At 48.9% G+C, this 15,408-nt stretch overlaps 1 protein-coding gene across 2 annotated transcripts in view; it reads right to left on the bottom strand.

Moving 5' to 3' along the window:
- Nucleotides 1-11,513: 11,513 nt before the first annotated feature.
- The window catches only part of GATA6 (GATA binding protein 6), a 38,252-nt gene continuing 34,357 nt past the window's right edge, over nucleotides 11,514-15,408 (bottom strand). For both annotated transcript variants that reach the window (XM_063299176.1, XM_063299177.1), the window contains exon 7: nucleotides 11,514-13,173. In XM_063299176.1, the coding sequence (XP_063155246.1) occupies nucleotides 13,003-13,173 (171 nt within the window). In that variant the 3' untranslated portion in view covers nucleotides 11,514-13,002. The remainder of the gene's footprint in view (nucleotides 13,174-15,408) is intronic.

The following is a 15,408-nucleotide window of genomic DNA, read 5'->3' as shown; positions in this document are numbered from 1 at the left end:
GACAAATTATTCCATGATGTCAGACTCTTTTATCACATGTCCTTCCATTACTCCCTCTTTGTACAGTGTACATATTTGCCCTTTGGTGCCGGCCAAAAAGTGCTTCTGTTAAGGAATACAATGAACCAACTTGCCACAACACTCCTCTCAAATGGAGTTATTCAGACTCCTTGTATGAAGACACTGATTAATACACCCATGAGATCTGCTTATGGGATGGATTGGTATGGAGTGGGTGGATGGAGTGGGGAAATCAGGTTTTCTTCTCCCAAAAGTATTTCTTCTCCCCACAAACTTTAAACCTTATATGTGAATACAGATGACTTACTTAGAATGAGGGTGGATTTGGGTCACCCATGCAGATTTTTGCCTTGAATGGTTGTGTATGTGATAAATTACTTCGTCTACACAGTCTTCCTCAGCTGGTTTCTTCCAGCTGGATTGGACTTCAACTCCCAGACTTTCGTAGCTGGTATTCCTAGAAGGCATCAGAGTGGAGAAAACTAGTCTATGTACCCTGTCATTCAGTTGCCTTTTGGATTCTATTCATTTTGATAGCAACAATCACTTATCTGTCATGCGCTGCCTACCTCTGAATAACGTTCAGACACTGGGTTGCAAAGCAGGCTCTGGTTTATTTCAGGATAGGTACAACGTTGTTAGAAAAAGCTGAGAGTGACAGGAGCGCGCCGGTGCGGGGTTTAAATACCCCGCGCCGGTCAGCGCCCCCTCGCTCTCGGTCACGTCACCCCCCTTTGTCCCATGCGTTGCCCTGCCATTGGTTGAGGGTTTCTAGGATCGCCCATCCTCAGGTTTTCATTCTTCTGCTGATTGCTTTCAGCTGGGCGATCCCCGTGGTATTGCTGCTGATGGCTTGGGTGGCTCCGTGATCCGTTTATCTATTGTTTGTTAGCCGTTAGTCGTTGTGGGTTGATGGCTACTTAACTTGTACCCCTTCACCTATTTCCTTGTCATTGTCATGAGTGCCATTGCGCTGATTACTTTAGCTCAACGGCACTCATGACATACTGCCCCCTTTCCGAATAGTGTTCTCCCCCGGGTTTCTGGGTTTCCCCCATGGAGCTGTCAAAACGCCATTTTTTTTTTTTTTTTTTTTTTTTTTTTTTTCAAAGTTCCCGCCGGAGTAGTTGTCGCCCCTCCCTTTGCTCCTCCCTCTACCACGTGCCTTCCCAGGGTGTGTCCATGGTGCGCATGCTCGGGTTCTGACCTGGCGTGCGCATGCTCCAACCACACCCTGTTTGTTTGGCTCAGTTCGGCGAGGCGAGAGGCGTGGCTGGTCGGGTGCTGCTCAGCTCCAGGTAGGGCCCTTTTTTGCTTATTTGGAGTGCGTCGCCTTTGTTGTGTCTCCTGGGCGTTGCCCCCAGGTTGCCCTGTTGACTTGCTTGCCACTCCCCCGCGGCCAGGGGGCGGGGGGAGGGTGCTGGCGATCGTTTGTCACCACCCCGTGGGCCCGGGGCGGGGGGGAGTGAGTCCCGGGGGGGGGAAGGTCCACCCAAGTCGCGGGCTTGGGGGGGGCCCCTTCCCTTGGGGCACGGGAGGCGGGGGGAGGCCTGCGGGGGGGGGGGTTGGTTTTGCTGACCTTGATTGCGGTTTGTCGGGGTATGCCCGGTGGAATGCTCTGGTCAGGTCAGGCGCTTTAACGTTGTGCGCCGCCACCCATTCCGGGTGGGGGAAGTGTTTCCACCTGACCAGATAGTGTAGGGTTCCTCGTTGCTTGCGTGAGTCGAGGATGTCCCTTATCTCGAAGTGGTGTTGCCCGTCGATCATAAGCGGTGCGGGCTGAGGCGTGCTTGGGTGCCATCGGGAGGTGGTTGCCGGTTTTAGGAGGCTGGTGTGGAACACCGGGTGGAGCCTCCGGAGGTTGTGTGGCAGGTCCAGGCGTATTGCTACCGGGTTCACTATTTGCGTGACTCGGAACGGCCCGATGTACTTAGGCCCCAGTTTTTTCGAGGGTTGGGTTGACTTTAGGAACTTGGTGGAGAGATAGGCCATGTCCCCCGCCTGGAACGTCGGTTGTTGGCGCCGGTGCTTGTCGGCCTGCTCTTTGTAAGCAGCCTGTGCCTCCTTCAGCGCCGCCGTGATTACTGGCCATGCTTCCGCGATCTTCCGTCCCCAGTCGCTGGCGTCCACCTGGGGTTCCGGGGGTTGAGGTAGCTCCGGTATGGGGACGAAGTCGCGCCCCGAGACCACTTCGAACGGGGTTTTTCCCGTGCTCGTGTGGACGGCGTTGTTGTATGCGACTTCGGCGAACGGGAGCAGTTCAGCCCAGTCGTCCTGGTGGTAGTTCGTATAGGATCGTATAAATTGCTCTAAGGTGGCATTAAGAACCTCAGTGGCTCCGTCCGTCTGCGGATGCCAAGCCGTAGACAGGGCCTGTTGGGTCCCCGTCAGCTTCAAGAAGGCCCGCCAGAATTTGGAGGTGAACTGTGTGCCCCTGTCGGTCACCACACGTGCGGGACATCCGTGTAGCCTGTACACGTGGATGAGGAAGAGTTTGGCTAGTTGTTGTGAGGATGGGACTGACGTGCAGGGGATGAAGTGGGCCTGCTTTGAGAAGTAGTCCTTCACCACCCAAATGGCCGTTTTCTTCTGGCTGGGTGGGAGGTCCACTATAAAATCCATAGAGATTTCCTCCCATGGGCGGGAGGGTTCTGCCACCCGTTGCAATAGCCCCGCGGGTTTGCCTGGTGCCCGTTTGGCCCGAGCGCACGTTGGGCAGGACGCCACGTAGGTTTTTACGTCTCGCCTGAGCGCGGGCCACCAGAATTGCCGCCGTGTTAGGTGTAGGGTCTTGAGGAACCCAAAGTGTCCCGCTTGCTTGGCGTCGTGTGACCTATGCAAGATCGCCTGGCGTTGCGAGTCCGGGACGTAGATTCTGCCTTCCCCCCATGCTAGGTCTTGCGCCATCGTTACCTTGTCGGGGTTTGCCAGGAACCAGGGGTCGGTTTTGAGGGCGGCGGCGAGGTCCGTGCGCATTCCCCCTGGTAGTTGCGGTTGCCTTCTTTCCGTCGCCGGTTGTCCCGCCGTCGGCTGCGCCGTAGCGTCGAGCTGCCTCCGTGCGCCGCTTCGGGTGGTCACGGCCATCCCCAGTTGCGAGGCGGATAGGACCGTCCCAATGGTGTCTGGGGCGGGCTCTTCGTCTTGGGGCAGCCGGGAGAGGGCGTCGGCCAGGAAGTTCTTCTTGCCCGGCATGAACTTCAACTGGAAATCAAAGCGGCTGAAGAATTGTGCCCATCGGACCTGTTTTGGGCTAAGGCGTCTAGGCGTTCGTAGGGCCTCGAGGTTCCGGTGGTCCGTCCAGACCTCGAATGGTTGGGTGGCTCCCTCGAGTAGGTGACGCCATGTTTCTAGTGCCGATTTCACCGCAAAGGCTTCTTTCTCCCAGACGTGCCATCGCCTCTCTGTCTCGGAGAACTTCCTTGACAGGTAGGCGCATGGTTTCAGGAGCCCCGTGGAGTCTTTTTGTAGGAGGATGGCTCCCAGGGAGAAGTCTGAGGCGTCGGCTTGGACCACGAACGGCCGTTCTGGGTCCGGGTGCGCGAGGATTGGCTCCGTCGTGAACAGCGCTTTCAGCTTGTCGAATGCGGTCTGGCACGCGGGAGTCCAATTCAGCACTGTGCCTGGGTTCTTGGCGCGTCTGGTGTCCCCCACCCCTTTGGTTTTGAGGAGGTCCGTTAAGGGTAGGGCTATCTCAGCGAACCCCCGGGCGAAGGACCTGTAGAAATTCGCGAATCCCAGGAAGCTCTGTAGTTGCCGTCTGTTGCGGGGCCGCTCCCAGTTTAGTACCGCTTCGACTTTTGCGGGGTCCATCTCGATGCCGTCCCCGGAGATTCGATACCCCAAATAGTCTAGGCGGTCTTTGTGAAACTCGCACTTTGTGGGCTTTGCATAGAGCTGCGCCCTTCTGAGCTTGTCGAGGACTTGCCTGACTAAGGTTACGTGTTCCTCGTATGTTTTTGTGTAAATAAGGACGTCGTCGATGTAGACCAGGACCCCTTTAAACAGATGTTCATGCAGTACCTCATTGATGAGCTGCATGAACACCCCAGGGGCCCCCGCGAGTCCGAAGGGCAGTACCTTGTACTGGAAAGCGCCTAGGGGGCAGTTGAACGCCGTCTTCCATTCGTCCCCCTCCCTGATTCGGATGCGATAGTACGCCTCGCGCAGGTCCAATTTGGAAAAGACTTTGCCCGTGGACAGGTGGGCGAGCATGTCCTTCACCAGGGGTAAGGGGTATTTGTTGGACAGGGAAGCCGCGTTTAGGCCCCGGTAGTCGGTACAGAGCCGTAGGGTCCCGTCTTTCTTCTCCCGGAATAGGACGGGGGCTCCGACCGGTGAGCATGCTGGCTCTATAAATCCCCTGTCTAGGTTTTTATCGATGAACTCCCGGAGGGTTGCCATCTCCTTCGGGGTCATCGAATAGATCTTTGGTCTAGGTAGGGGGACGTCGGGCAGTAGGTCGATTCGGCAATCCGTCTTGCGGTGGGGGGGTAGTTGGTCTGCCTCTGCTTCTCCGAAGACCTCGGAGAAGTCGGCGTATTGTTCCGGTAGGTCTGCAGTGGTAGCGGCGTTGTCTTGTGTGGTCGCCTCCGCTCGTCCTACCGTGGGGTTGCTTTTGCCAGCTGGTACTGGTGCTCGATACTCGCCGTCGCCGAATGTGAAGGTGCGGGTCGCCCAGTTGATCCGCGGGTTGTTTTTCGCGAGCCATGGCATCCCCAGGACTGCAATGGGCCGTCCGATGGGCGTGACTACGAACGATGTGCGCTCGGTGTGAGTGCCCATTTGCAGGGTGACCGGCTCGGTTTGTAGCGTGGCTGGTTTCCCCCCCGCTGTGGAGCCGTCCAGCTGGTGGAATGCCAGCGGCGTGGGGAGGGGGAAGCAGCGGAGTTCGAGTTTGGCGACTAGGTCGGGGTGGATAAGGTTTTTTGAGCACCCCGAGTCCACTAGTGCCGCGGCCGTGGTGGCTCCGTTGCCGGCAGAGAGTTGAATTGCTGCCAATATTACGGAGCTTTTGTCGTTTCGTTGAGGTGGTTCGCGTTGCTGTCCCGCCGCCTGCCTCGCCACGCGTTTCAGGGCAAGCGGGGAGCATTTCCCGCCGGCTGGTCGGGGTCGGTATTGTCCTCTTCTCCCCAGTAAGCGTCCCAGCCCTCTTCCGGTGTCGCTGTGGCCACGGTCATTCGGCGGTGAGGGGGCGGCCCCGGGTTGGGTGGTTTGGGGCTAATTTTCGGGGCGGGCTTGGGCGCGCTGGTCGGCGGTCGGTTGGCGAAGCAGTCCGCCGTCTTGTGCCCTAATTTGCCACACCTCCCGCAGGGCTCCCGGTTGAACTTCTTTTTAGGGTATATGGGGCCGGCCATCCCCCCGTGTGGTGCGGGTACCTTTTTCCCGACGTAGTTTGTGTCTTCCGTGGTTGTCATAAGGAAGGTGCGGTGCGCGTGTTCGGCTTTCCCCGCGAGGTGGATCCACCCGTGTAACGTTTCTGGGTCGTCGCGGTAGAGGGCCCATTGGAGAACGTCGCGGTTGAGCCCCTTTTTGAAGATTTCCAGCAGGGTGGTCTCAGACCAGTCGCAGACCTTTCCCGCGAGGGCTTTGAACTCCAGGGCGTAGTCAGGGACCGTGCGTGCGCCCTGTTTAAGTCTCTGGAGTGCGCTTTTCGCCCGTACTTTGGCTAGGGGGTCTTCGAAATAGTTTTTCATCTCGTTGATGAAAGCAGGGAAGGTGGCGAGGGCGGGGGAGCTGGACTCGTACAGTTGGACGTACCAGTCCGCCGCCCTGTCTTGGAGTTTGATTGCCACGGCGCCGATCTTGTCGGCCTCGGAGTCATAGGAGTGTCCGTGCCTCCCCATGAACTCCCTAGCGTTGGTGACGAAAAACGAGAGTTTTGAGGGGGTCCCATCGAAGAAGATGGGGAAGTCCTTTGGGGCCCGGGCGTTTTGCGCGGCCCCGCCTCTCGCTTCCCGGGATGTGGTGTCGGCCGCCTGTGCCGTCTGCTGGCTTTCCGCTGGCTCGTGTGGGTTCGGTGCTTCGCTCGGGGTGTGGGCTTGTGCGGGGACGTCATTGGGTGGCGCGGGGGGCATAAGCGCCTGGAGCATGGTCCGGAGTTCCGTCAGCTGAGCCCGCATGGCCGCGAGTTCAGCTCGTGCCTCCTCGTCCACAGCCCGCACCGCCGCTGGGGCCGGTTCCGTTGGCGCGTCCTCGGGGGGGGGGGTTCATCGTCCCTCCGCCGCGGGTCCGCTTCCTCCTCCGTCTGATGGGTGTCTCCGTCGTCCTCCTCCGTGTCGAGCACCGTGGGGCTGTCGCTCCACGCCCGTTGCTGGGGTGCGATGTGGGGCGCGGGGTCCTCCGCTGGTTTCGGAAGTCGTGCTGCTCCCTCCCGCGGTCGGGTTGCCTCCGTCGCCATCTCCCCTTGGGGTTGGAGCTGAGGCTCGGGTCGGGTGGGGCGGGCGTCCATGGCTCCGGGAGTCCGCGGTGCCTCTGGCCTCGGTCGGTCCTCCTCTGTCTCTTGCCGCGCGGCTCGCCCTCCTTGCCCGCGCCGTTCCGGCCTCATCTTGCTGGTCTTCTCGCCGTCTACTCCTCCCGCGGCTCGTTGTCGTCCGGTGGGGCTCGGCGAGGCTGAGTTTATGACTCTCAGCTTTATGTCATGCGCTGCCTACCTCTGAATAACGTTCAGACACTGGGTTGCAAAGCAGGCTCTGGTTTATTTCAGGATAGGTACAACGTTGTTAGAAAAAGCTGAGAGTGACAGGAGCGCGCCGGTGCGGGGTTTAAATACCCCGCGCCGGTCAGCGCCCCCTCGCTCTCGGTCACGTCACCCCCCTTTGTCCCATGCGTTGCCCTGCCATTGGTTGAGGGTTTCTAGGATCGCCCATCCTCAGGTTTTCATTCTTCTGCTGATTGCTTTCAGCTGGGCGATCCCCGTGGTATTGCTGCTGATGGCTTGGGTGGCTCCGTGATCCGTTTATCTATTGTTTGTTAGCCGTTAGTCGTTGTGGGTTGATGGCTACTTAACTTGTACCCCTTCACCTATTTCCTTGTCATTGTCATGAGTGCCATTGCGCTGATTACTTTAGCTCAACGGCACTCATGACATTATCTGATACATGGGAGGTTTATGTTTAGCTGTGTATGTTCATTTGCTGCTCTACACTTAAAACAGTTTATTCAGGAAAAAAAATGTTTCCATGCCTACGATAGTACCAATATTTCTGCAAATGATGTCTGCATCTTCAAAAATTAGGGCCTTTGAGAACATGAACTGAGGGAGAATTAGCTCAAGGGCTTGAAAACATTTGTAAATTCCAGCCCCCATCAGCCTCAGCCAGCATCAGCCTCAATGGTTAAATATGATGGCAGGCACATTGTACTATCTGGAAAGCCACAGGTCCTTACTTCTTGGTAGGTGAACCTTTCTCCACCTTTTTGCCAGAGAAAAGACTGTTGTCTGCATGATGGAGCATGCTCAGGAGCAGAGCATGCATAACTTCAGGACATAGTTTGGATAATATTCTAATAAGTTACTCAGGAGGGAGCAACAGTTAGGAGAGGCAAGAGACAAGATCAGTGTATTTTCAGAAAGATTTATTGACAAAGTCTGTCAAACTGGCAATTAAATAGTTGCAGTGACTTTTTTAGAGATTGGAGGTATGTGCAGGGAATGAAAGGTAAAGTGGTGAGGGGCCAAGAACACTGTGCAATGCTCCTTCTGAAGAGGAAAGAAGGACTGCTTTAATGGAAGTCAAGAACCTGGAAGGAGAGACAAGAAACTGAAATAGAAAAAAGATTTTTTCAATAGCTACAGCTCCACTAGAAACTGCAAGGTAATAGAATACAGGAAAAAATATGGTGATCAGTCTATATTTTGTCCAATGAGATCACTTCCGAAATTACTTTAAGGTCAAGGGAAGAAGCAAAAAAAGAGACCACATCTAGGAGGTTTGAAGCCAGACAGCTAGAGGGAGAGTATGCCAGCAGGACTGCCCTCCTGAAGAGGGTAGACATATCTTTCTTCTCACTCTAGATGGCTGTGTTACAGCACTCACTGAAATCTAGTTGATATGTGATGGCCTCTTGATTGAATTGGTTGATGGAGGAAACCTAAGCCTATTTCTATGTCATTTTACAGAATCTGAGTATCTTCCCATATCTAACCTCAATGTATTTTATCCTCATTCGCCCACCCAAAGTTTACAGACAAAATTGAGATTTCTGAATTAGATATACAAGAAAGGACCCCAAAATATAGCCCCCAGTAGTAGAAACTGGCAGTAAATCCCCAATCGGTTCACATTGCTCTTAATGTTAAAAGCCAAATCACTGCAAAGTAGCCACCACACAACAAAAGGTAAGTTCTGCTGAAATCAAGGCAGGATCATGGGACTGAATGACTGCTTTTCACTAGTGACCACTATGGATTGGATCCGCAGGATCTTCTTCAGAAATATACCTAACTCAATTTGGTAAGGGGGATGGGAAACAGAACAGATCATAGGACAAGTCTGCAACCTGAAACCACAAAGTTCTTTAATTCCCTCCTTTGTGGTCTGCAATATCCTCTTCAGTTACAATTTCCAAAAGCTAGAGGGATATTTTCTCATCATTTTGAGAGGAGAAATGCACACAAATGGTAATATAGGCCCTGAAGTAGGCTTAATGTACTTGGAAAAACAAACAAACCTCCCCCTAAGCCAGGAAGAGAACAGAACGTCTTGAATGGTCTTATTATATGGCCCCACAAACTTCACTTTGTTCATCTGCCCATGGTAGTTCTGCCACCCACACCAGATACAGTTTGCTCAACCTGTCATTGAACATTTTTAGTGAGTTGCAATGCTCATTGGCAATGAGTATTTCCATAAAAATGGAAAGCAAGAAGGCATAAATGGCAATGGAGAGATCAGTTATTGGAAAAGGTGTACAGGATCCAACAAATAGACAAAGGAAATCGTTCTCTTTCAAAGTCAGCACAAGAAAACTATAGGATAAGGGCAGTCTTCCTCATTCAGATGCTTTCTAGATGTGTTGAAATGCCTCTTATTCTCAAACATGTTGGGAAGTTATCTTTGGAAAGCAAGAGTTACAGTCCAATACACCTGGGGGTGCCTGGAATAGGGTGTGTCCAAGATCATACAGCATTAGTATAGCAGATCCTAATTTCAGTCTCCCAATCCAGTGGATCACTCTGATAATAGAAAACACATCAAAGTTGAAGCCAGTGACATCTATCTACTTACTTTGCCTATGCAAAATGTGAGATGTTCTGTAGTTTTCAGCATCACCACTGTGCTAAAATGGAGCCATGCATGAACACTCTAACTATAATGACCAAGTAAGAAATGTTCTGGAATGCCAAGGTCTTTCCAGCTTAATTCTACTGTGTCTTGAAGTCAGACATTTTTGGAGGAGATGCCTAAAGAACCCACCGCACATTGGAGGGGATATTGTCAAAAACCTTTAGAGCTTCATTAGTCCAAGGGCATAGTTTTAAGAAGGTGGAGGAAAACAACCCGTGGACATCAAATATTAAAATAGAACAGTATTCCAGTAAAGCCTTGAGCATTTGGGTGAACTGCTCTATTGATCAACATAGAAAATAACATGTTTAATGAAAGTACAATTTGCACTTAGGAGAGCTGAGGGTCTCTGGCATTTCCAGGTAGAGCTGGGAAAGACCTGCCTGAAACGCTCAGAGAGCCACAACTGTCAATGTAAGCTGGGCTAGATAATCAATAGTTATGAGGTTGATTCCTATGTTCCTCAAGTGTTAATTCAGCTACCAGATTTTTTAAAAAAAATCTTAGGGCAGTTTTGGGATGACATAGTAACAGGCTGAAGAAGAAGAATTCAAATATTTCATCATGTATCCTAAAACCACTATAGTACCTACAACAGTCCTTAGATATGTTCCATATCCTGTTTTCAAAGGCCCTTTGGTATTATAGTGACTGGAAGGAAATAATATCACAGTTCAGCAGTATATACACAGAAAGGCAAGCTATTCTGTGTTTAATATCACTTAAAACATATATACCATATATTAAAAGAAACTAATTTATGATATTTAGCTTGCATGAAATTAATATAAATATAATGGATGTGGTGGAGAAAATAGATCTAACAAACAAAATGGATGCTACAGCCTTTTTCCCACCTGTCTTTTGGACATGACCAGAGTCAAATCCAGCTCCTCACTTTGCCTAATCCAATCAGACCCAAATTGACCTTCCCTGCCCCAGACAAAGCTTCCTGCAATCCCATCTAAATTAAAGAATAGGAGCCTTGCTCACCAGCTCACAGTACAGCCCAAGGGCAGCACTAATAAAGGAGCTGCAACATAGTAACAAGGTGAGATAACAAGGTGAGAAACCCCAAAATTCCATCCTCAATCAGGGACACTCACCTGATGACCTCAACATTCCACCTCCGTAACAAGGGACTTTCCCCAGCTCTGCTGCCCTTTTGAAAGGCCATTTTGTATAACAATAGAAGTGGCCCCACATACAGGTTCAAGGACTTGCCTAGCTTCCCCCAAACTAGCCAGCAGATCAGATCCCTAGGATTTCCTGCCTTGTAGCCCTCAACCTCTATAAAAACCTTTGCTTTCCCATTGTTCAGGGTTCCTCTTTCTTTTAAAGTTGGTGCCCAAGGATTGTTGCAATAAATGTGGTTCTTCCTCCTCAAAGTTGCACTCTGCACAATGGATACCCATTATTTATTCATTCATTCATTCATTTATTTAATATCCTGCCTTTATTTATTTATTTTTATAAATAACTCAAGGCGGCAAATATACGAAATACTCCTTCCTCATCCTATTTTCCCCACAAAACAACCCTGTAAGGTGAGTTGGGCTGAGAGAGTGACTGGTCCCTATGCCTACATGGAATTCAACCCTGGTATTTTGGAAAATTTGAGCAATTCACTTCTAGTACTGCTAATTCTACATTTTCAAAACCCGTAGATTTAAGAGCAAGTTTTGGAACTTTTAAAAAGAATCTTTGGTTCTTCAGTCTTTCACAGTCAATAGTGATGGTCAATTTTACCTTTATGATCACAGATATTTAAAAAATTGTACTAATAGAGAAAAAAATAATCTCAGCTCTCAGGATTGAAATAACATTTTATACAAAAGCTCATCTCTTTATCAGACCACACCACTGAGAAGAAATGGAAAACAGAAATAAGCAGATTTCCTGGCATGCATTATATCCCAATGCTTCTTGCCTTGCTGTAGCATTATTGAATAAATTTAGGAATTTGGAAGTTAGTAACTAGCAGCTGGACAAAGATTTTCCTACAACTGAATAGCCCATACTGGTCTAATACTAACAATGAATCCCTAGTGTTGACCAAGGAGGATAAATAAGAAATGTAATATTTACATTTATGAATGGTCTGAATATTCTTTCAATCCTCACCTGAATTTTTTGCAAGCTTACAGGAAGATGCTTCTTGAATATGCTCCTCTATTTTGCAGTATATTAACGAAAAATCACATATAGACAGAACACATAACCCTTTTATTTTTAAACTTCTGGTGAAAACAACTTTCCACATGACATCCCATCATTTGCTTTTGCTTTGAAAAACATGTAAACCAACCTAGCTACAGGTCAGCTATATTCTACAGACTGCATCCAATATTTAAAAAATGCTTCATAATTTTGATGAAGTATTTACATATTTTGCCATTAGGTAGTAAAATTTTATTGCAATGGACACTTTTCTAGCACATACTTTATTCATGGCAAGACAGTGGGGATGACTGTGTATCTATATATAAAAGCTTATGACTAGATAGGCCAGCCTTCCTCAATAGGCTGGACTACAACTATCAGAATTCCCAACCAGCATGAACCTTCCCTTATGCCAAAATGGAATTCTGGGCATTGCAATCCAACTCAGTTGGAGGCCATGAGATTTGTGGAAGGCTGGGTTAGACAGGTCAATCTTTTTTTTTTCCTGAGAAAACTTTTGTTCTTGAAACTTTTGTTTGAAAATCAGAAACACAGACATCAAACATTTTTGTTGCAATAAAAAACCTATAAAGATGCCTAGTTTAACTTTTTTCTTTTAAATTATTTATGTACCATTAAGTTAAAATGTTTACATTCATTCCATTCATTCGTATAAAAACTGTTGTTAAATCTTATGCTTACGATTTAACACTGATTGCTGCAACAGAAATTGCACTTTTCATGAAAACAAAATTGTGTATATGCAAAAGGGATCTCTTTTTTTGAAGGCTACCCTGTTTACAAATTCTGACTGATTACGTACAGTTCAGTCACATCATAGACGCTCCACCTCCTCCATCACAGTATATGTTTAAAGACAATGCAAATATTTTACAGTAAGTTCTTGTTAGCAAGTTCTAACTTGAGAAGGGTGTACCAAACATTTTCCTTCATTGGGCTTTATCGGAAGTTACTTCAGAAAAACTACCCAGAAAATATAGAGCAGAAGGCACTAGCTGAGAACACTGACCTACGAGGAAGATCAGAAACTGTCAAATTCAAGATATGCAGTTACGCATATGGACAAGATGCACACTTGCATTGCTCTTCTACATTGCATTATCCATTATAATGCAAGCTTTGCCTACTTTGTCTACAAAAAGAAAAAAAATGTCAACACCAATCAGATCTTGGATGTTGGTCAAGTGGGAGTGAAACAAAGACACAATCCACAAATACACAAGGCAGCACAGATAGTCATGGCGAAGATCTATGAGCAGTGCAGAAGGGCACTCCTTGTTGAGTAAAAGAAGGAGTTCCAACTCCCTTGATTCTCTTGCAGGCTGATGACCTGGAGAGTCAGTACTGCAGGGAAGAAATGCATCTAGAAGCAGGTCCAATGGACAAGAATGTCCCTGCCATCACTGCCACAGCTTCTTGGACTGCTTGATCACAGCAAAAATATCCAACGTAAGTGTAGCCGGCTGCAGCCCAGGGCCAATATCCAGACCAGGATTGATTTGCCACGCATTCATGCTAGAGCCAAGGCACACCAGGAAGAATCTTGTCTCACAGAGGCTGTCACTTCTGCAGTGGAGGTCAGGCTGACGCCTGAGTAAAGCCCTTCCTGGCCAGAGTATTTGAGTGCGCTAGTCTCAGGACTGGTGCTCTCGCCCCGGCTGGACATCACTGAAGAGACTGCCTGCAGCAAGAAAAAACACAATTTTAATGTTCAGTAAAACTCCAAACAATGTGGGAGGGGGAATTCCCAAAATAGTGCTAGGATAATGAATAATAGAATTATTGCCATCAACTATCCAGCTGCCAATACACTTAACAGAGAGAATGAATATTCAAAGAAAGGCAGGACTATCTGGGGGGAAAAAACTGGTCACACAAACTAATCAACACCTTGGATTGAATCTGGAAACAGATAAAAATGCATATGAATTTAAAAGCAATGGAAGGGGAAAAAAGTCAAAAGCAGTGGTCTACCAAATGTGTCAGTTTAAACCATTTATAAGTTGACATAACCTGTTTTGAGTTCAAAAGACTCATTTTGGGCACAAAATCATTCTTTTGAGTGTGAAAAAGTCAGCTTTGAGCCACTAGAAATTGCTCCACACTCAAAGCACTCCCAAATAGTCAAATCAGCCCAATTTAGATTTGGGATTTTCCAAGATTTGGGATTTTCCAACTGAAAGGGGTTAGAATTGAAGTATTTTGCACACACCTAGTCAAAAGTAGCATCATTTATTCCCAATCTGCCTGTTTATATTATGGTTTCAGAATGTTCACTATTACCAAGAAAAGCAGTTTTGCTCTTCTGCTCAGTATTTCATGTGTTGTGGCAATGAATTATATATTTCTAGGAACATGGGCATGCCTCTATCTAACAAGTATATACAGAGGTCCCTTTATCCCAAGCTGAGAACAAGATTGAAGAACAGAGACTAAAGGGGGACTACAGATGGGGAATACAGACTTGGTTCTCATAGTTCCCTTCCCCTACTGTATCCTCTTGGATAAAATATGCAACTGTGAGGTAGGACATAATGTGGGGGGACCTCAATGGTCTAAATTAAAGGTTGTGTTTGACTAAAGCAGCGGGACGCGGTGGCGCTGCGGGTTAAACCGCTGAGCTGTCGATCGGAAGGTCGGCGGTTCGAAACCGCGCGGCGGGGTGAGCTCCCGTTGCTCGTCCCAGCTTCTGCACACCAAGCAGTTCGAAAACATGCAAATGTGAGTAGATCAATTGGTACCGCTTCGGCGGGAAGGTAACGGCGTTCCGAGTCGTCATGCTGGCCACATGACCCGGAAGTGTCTATGACAACGCCGGCTCCAAGGCTTTGAAACGGAGATGAGCACCGCCCCCTAGAGTCGGACACGACTGGACTTTACGTCAAGGGAAACCTTTACCTTTACCTTTACCTTGACTAAAGCATGACTGTGTTATTGTTGTTCTTCCTTTTCCCTTGGAATTCAGACTATGAGTCTTTTTCCTGCTGGGAAAATGCAACTCAGATATTGCAATTCCAATATTTTGAGTGGCACAAATTAAAACAGACAAAATACAGCAGTTCTTGTCAAGTCAAATTCATATGACATTACTCAAATTATATTTTATAGGGCTAGAGGAAAGCACGATGGAGATTACGATTTCCTCACCAAGCTTGGTCAATCCCTACATGGTGCGGTAAAGAGATAATTTTTTCATGAGGTCTCCCTTAGCAGCACTTCTTTCCATTTTATGATGTCCTGATCCACAGCCCAAGAATCACAGTATATGAATTCATTGCCTATGTTTACAGTACATTGCTGAACCTCACAGCTGATTTTTAGCCTCACAATATTTTTGTTCAGGGGGGGTTACCTAGCTGGCTCGATCAGGTCAGGTTACTGAGAACCAGTTGTTAAATTCTTCCCTTCCTCCAAGGCAGAAACAGAGGCCCAGTGGGTGAAGGAGGAGAGAAGGACTCCTAAGTCCCACCAGCAGGCCCAGCTGATCACCTCCATGCTGTCACTGCCTGTGCCCCTCCCCCCAGCTTCTTCCTCTACAGCCAGGTCCCCCATTGGCATATGTGCTGTTACAACGCATGAACAACAGCGTTCTGATGCTCTGCTATGCAAGATCCAGGGCCTGAGTCCAAAAGACTGGCCAAACTGGAGGAACAGCAGGAGATGCACCAGGCTGAAGTCAGCTGCTTGGAGTCAAATCTGGAGGTGCAGAAATAAGATGCACCAAAAACCGAGGGGGGCATCTAAGAAAGAAACTGTGTGCTGAATTGGAGTCCCCCTCCCCTGCTGAAGGTGGGGAGAGCACTGACTTCTTTGACCCCTTTCTCTAGCAGACCCTGTCCTCACAGTCCCTGTCCAAAGCCCTGATTACCATTTCCACAAAACCAGGAAGCAATGGCCCTAAGATTTTATTACGACA

Source organism: Candoia aspera, chromosome 3 (assembly GCF_035149785.1).
Source record: "Candoia aspera isolate rCanAsp1 chromosome 3, rCanAsp1.hap2, whole genome shotgun sequence".
In the NCBI taxonomy this organism is placed as follows: Eukaryota; Metazoa; Chordata; class Lepidosauria; order Squamata; family Boidae; genus Candoia; species Candoia aspera.
Note: the sequence above shows the minus strand (reverse complement) of the source record. Positions and strands in the feature narration are given on the sequence as shown.